Raw genomic sequence first — 4,780 nt, 5'->3', positions numbered from 1 at the left:
TTATTTTTTAAAGATTTTATTTATTTATTTGACAGAGAGAGAGAGGGCACAAGTAGGTAGAGTGGCAGTCAGAGGGAGAGGGAGAAGCAGGCTCTCTGCTGAGCAGGGAGCCGGACGTGGGGCTCGATCCCAGGACCCCAGGATCATGACCAGAGCCAAAGACAACTGCTTAACCGACTGAGCCACCCAGGCGCCCCTATTTTATTTTTTAAAAAGATTTTATTTATTTGAGAGAGAGCACAAGTGGGGGGAAGGGCAGAAGAAGAAGGAGAGGGAGAAGCAGGCTCCCCACTGAGCAAGGAGCCTGATGCAGGACTCGGTCCCAGGACTCTGGGACCATGACCTCAGCCACCCAGGCATCCCCCCTATTTTATTTTTTTAAGAATCTATCTTAAGTAGCTATTATATTTATAGTTTAAAAAACGAAATATATACCGAGCAATACAGAGAGAAGGGGTATATCTCTTAGTCCCCACATTGATTCAGTTTCTACGCCACCCCCATTCATATTAGTTCATTATAAAAATCCTTGCAGGGGCGCCTGGGTGGCTCAGTCAGTTGGACAGCTGCCTTCAGCTCAGGTCATGATCTCAGGGTCCTGGGATCGAGCCCTGCATCGGGCTCCCTGCTCAGCGGGGAGTCTGCTTCTCCCTCTCCCTCTGCCCAGCCCCATGCTTTCTCTCTCTTGTGCTCTCTCTCATGCTTTCTCAGATAAGTAAATAAAATCTTTATTTATTTATTTATTTATAAAGATTTTATTTATTTGACACAGAGAGACATAGCGAGAGAGGGAACACAAGTAGGGGGAGCAGGAGAGGGAGAAGCAGGCTTCCCGCGGAGCAGGGAGCCCGATGCGGGGCTCGATCCCAGGACGCTGGGATCATGACCTGAGCCGAAGGCAGACGTTTAACGACTGAACCACCCAGGCGCGCCTAAAATCTTTATTTTTTTAAAAGATTTTATTTGAGAGGGAGAGAGAGCCCGCACGAGCAGGGGGAGGGGGAGAGGGCCCCGCTGAACAGGGAGCCTGATGCGGGCTCGATCCCAGGACCCCGGGATCATGATCTGAGCTGAAGGCAGCTGCCCAACCGACTGAGTGAGCCACCCAGGTGCCCCAAATAAAAAAAATAAAAAAATATATATTTTTAAGGATTTTGTTTATTTGACAGACACAGCCAGAGAGGGAACACAAACAGGGGGAGTGGGAGAGGGAGAAGTAGGCTTCCCAGGGATCAGGGAGCCCGATGCGGGGCTCGATCCCAGGACTCAGGGATCATGATCTGACCCGAAGGCAGACACTTAACGACTGAGCCACCCAGGTGCCCTAAAATCTTTTTTTTTTTTTTTTAAGATTTTATTTATTCATTTGAAAGAGGGAGAGAACGCACAAGCAGGGGGAGAGGCAGAGGGAGAGGGAGAAGCAGACTCCCCGCTGAGCAGGGAGCCTGACCTGGGGCTCGATCCTAGGACCTGGAGATCATGACCCAAGTCGAAGGCAGACGCTTAACCATCTGAGCCACCCAGGTGCCCCAAATAAAATTTTTTTTTTTTAAGATTTTATTTATTTATTTGAGAGAGAGAGAGAATGAGAGATAGAAAGCACGAGAGGGAAGAGGATCAGAGGGAGAAGCAGACTCCCTGCTGAGCAGGGAGCCCGATGTGGGACTCGATCCCGGGACTCCAGGATCATGACCTGAGCCGAAGGCAGTCGCTTAACCAACTGAGCCACCCAGGCGCCCCCCAAATAAAATCTTTAAAAAAATAAAAAATAGGGGCGCCTGGGTGGCTCAGATGGTTAAGCATCTGCCTTCAGCTCGGGTCATGATCCCAGGGTTTCTGGGATCGAGTCCCGCATTGGGCTCCCTACTAGGCAGGGAGCCTGCTTCTCCCTCTGCCTCTGCCTCTCTCTCTCTCTCTCTCTCTCTCTCTCTGACTCTCATGAATAAATAAATAAAACATTTAAAAAATAAAAAATAAAAATCCTTATGAAATTTTTAAGCAAATGAATATAAATATAAATTTTTATTCTGATTCCTCATTTACCTGAAAGGTAGTGTGATATCTGCTAGGTCTGCACTTCACTTCTCCTACTTAAGAAGATGGCTGGGAAATTTTGCCATATGAATAGTTGTTTTTCTTTTTAATAAATACAGTAGCTTTTGTTGACTGGGGTTCCATGGAGAAATTAGGCCTGGCCTTACAGAAAATGATTTGTTTGACTCTGCTCACTCCTGCCAAGGATGGCGTGTAGCTGGTACCAACCCAGAATGCAGAAAAGGTTATTTCTTTACAGAGGATGGATATATGGAAACGTCAGGGCTTAATTCTCCTGTAAAATTCCAATCCAGAAGGGCTGGCCTATAACATTCTTTGGTGAATGTCATAATGTATTGAAGTCATTCTTTCTGGCGCCTGGGTGGCTCTGTCAATTAAGCATTTGCCTTCAGCTCAGGTCATGATCCCAGGGTCCTGGGATCGAGCCCAGGCTCCCTGCTCACTGGGGAGTCTGCTCCTCCCTCTCCCTCTGCCCCTCCCCCGGCTTGTGCTCTCTCTTGCTCTCTCTCTCTCTCTCAAATAAATAAATAAAATCTTAAAAAAAAGCCATTCTTTCTAGGTATTTGCAATTTCAAACAGTGCAACAAAGTAAAACCTTGTATGTGCATCGTTCCGCTTGTGTGCAGATATGTCGAAAAAGTGGAATTGGTGGCTTAGAGGGCACATGCCTTTGTAATCTTAGTAGACGTAGCGCAAGTTTCACGATTAGGTGTTAGACCATGCTCCATATCCTGTGCACGAAAATAATCTCACTCACCTACAGGGAGTGTTCTTAGATCTTTTGGGTTTTGCCACAGGTGGCAGAACTGTAAGGTTTTACACCTTGAGTTTCTTTTTGTTAGAAGAGATCTGCATTCTAGAAAGATCCCTGGCTGCTGGGCGGAGAAAGGAACTGAGAGCGAGTGTAGAAGAGACTGGCAAGGGGTGATGGTGGCTGTACCAGTGTGTGGGCTGTGGCACGGAGAGAAGTGGACACACAGAGAGCTGGTCCAGGGCCCACCCGATGAGGGGTGTGGCAAGTTGTGGCTCCAGTGGCTAAGGAGATGGTGGGACCAAGGCATATGGCTTCCGTCTCGGCGGGGGGCTGGCACACAGGTCTCTGCAGCCAGGCAGGTGCACACTGGCCAGCTGGGAAGGCTGTGGCCACCAGTGGGAGGAAGAAGGGGGCCCAGCGGTCAGTCCGCTGCTGCCCATCCTCTGTCCACAGGCAGAAGCTGCATGAAGCAGACCTGGAGCTGCAGCGGAAGCGGGAGTACATTGAGGAGCTGGAACCGCCCACTGACAGTGGCCGTGAGTGGGATGCAGCAGCTGGGTGGGGCGGGAGGGCCCCAAGCTTGGCGGGGAGCTGAGGGGTCCCCTTGTTCCCCCAGCAGCTCGGCGTATTGAGGAGCTGCAGCAGAGCCTGCAGAAGAAGGATGCAGACTTGCGGGCCATGGAAGAGCGCTACCGCCGCTACGTGGACAAGGCGCGCACGGTGAGGACACCGGGGGTTCACGGGCCTCCTGCCAAGGCCGCTGCCTCCCACTGACTCATGCCTCCCACCGACTCATGCCTCCCAGCAGCGTGCACCTCTCTGCCCCCCACTCCCGCACCTGCCGTACCCGCATCGTATCACAGACGTCTGCACCACACTAATGCGGCCCAACACGTCCAACGGCCTGCAAGGCCAAGGTCACCCTGCCTGTGTCTTTCCCAAACCGTAGGTCATACAGACCCTGGAACCCAAACAACGGCCATCCGGGGGGGCACCCCCAGAACTTCACACCCTGAGGACACAGCTCCGGGAGCGAGACGTCCGCATCCGGCACCTGGAGGTGAGTGTCCTCATCACTTCTCACTGTCCCCAGCATATCCAGGCCCCTGACTGTTCCCTCCTTGGCAGATGGACTTTGAGAAGAGTCGAAGTCAGAGGGAGCAGGAAGAAAAGCTGCTCATCAGTGCCTGGTATAATATGGTGAGTGCACGTCACCGTAGTGAGGGTACCGGGATGTGCCATGGGCTCACTGGACCCCAGCCATGACCGCTTCCTCCCTCCAGGGCATGGCTCTGCAGCAGCGAGCTGGGGAGGAGCGGGCACCTGCCCATGCCCAGTCATTCCTTGCACAGCAGCGGCTGGCCACCAACACTCGCCGCGGGCCTCTGGGACGCCTCACATCTTTGAACATGCGCCCCACCGACAAGCACTGATGGGCCTCAGGATCCTGTCCTCTGCCCAGCCAGTTGGGGCTCAATCTGCCCTGGATTCCCCCAACTCACCTGGGGCCCAGCATCAGGAAGGCCTAGGGTCAGCTGCCTGAGAGCCTTACGGTCATGACTTCTGCCCTTTGTTCTCTCAGATGGGACAAGTGTGCAGGATAGGGTAGGAGGCAGGAGTGGGTCTGTTCTTTTTAGCAATGTGATTCTTATCCTTGATTTTCAACCTGCGGTTAATGAGATGCCAGGGGAGAGAGTGATTTTTATATTTGAGAAGAAAAATAATAAAGATTTTCAATCTGTCCTGGCTGGACTCTGGGCACTGAGGGGAGGGAGAGAAGATGGGCCAGATCATTGCTTTTAGAAAGGCCTGGCTTGTGTTCTTACTAAAGCATGAATGACTGACAGCACCCACTTGGAGGTGAGAACCATTGTTTGTGTCTGTGTAAACAGTGTGTGTGTGAGGTCTTTTTTTGAAGAGGCTTCAGACAAAAATTCCTGCCTTATGAAGCTGTCGTTTCTCATGAAGGGA

The 4,780-nt window shown here is 51.5% G+C and overlaps 1 protein-coding gene across 2 annotated transcripts in view; it reads left to right on the top strand.

Moving 5' to 3' along the window:
• The window catches only part of HOOK2 (hook microtubule tethering protein 2), a 13,329-nt gene extending 8,777 nt beyond the window's left edge, over positions 1 to 4,552 (top strand). The window contains exons 18-22 of one of the 2 annotated variants that reach the window (XM_025863251.2): positions 3,263 to 3,345; positions 3,426 to 3,529; positions 3,759 to 3,869; positions 3,938 to 4,009; positions 4,093 to 4,552. In XM_025863251.2, the coding sequence (XP_025719036.1) occupies positions 3,263 to 3,345; positions 3,426 to 3,529; positions 3,759 to 3,869; positions 3,938 to 4,009; positions 4,093 to 4,242 (520 nt within the window). In that variant the 3' untranslated portion in view covers positions 4,243 to 4,552. The remainder of the gene's footprint in view (positions 1 to 3,262; positions 3,346 to 3,425; positions 3,530 to 3,758; positions 3,870 to 3,937; positions 4,010 to 4,092) is intronic. The other variant, XM_073887646.1, reaches the window with a different exon arrangement.
• The last annotated feature ends 228 nt before the right edge of the window (positions 4,553 to 4,780 follow it).

The sequence above is a fragment of the Callorhinus ursinus genome, unplaced genomic scaffold (genome assembly GCF_003265705.2).
Source record: "Callorhinus ursinus isolate GAN/ISIS: 27379988/994484 unplaced genomic scaffold, GSC_fseal_2.0 scaffold82, whole genome shotgun sequence".
Taxonomy (NCBI): domain Eukaryota; kingdom Metazoa; phylum Chordata; class Mammalia; order Carnivora; family Otariidae; genus Callorhinus; species Callorhinus ursinus.
Note: the sequence above shows the minus strand (reverse complement) of the source record. Positions and strands in the feature narration are given on the sequence as shown.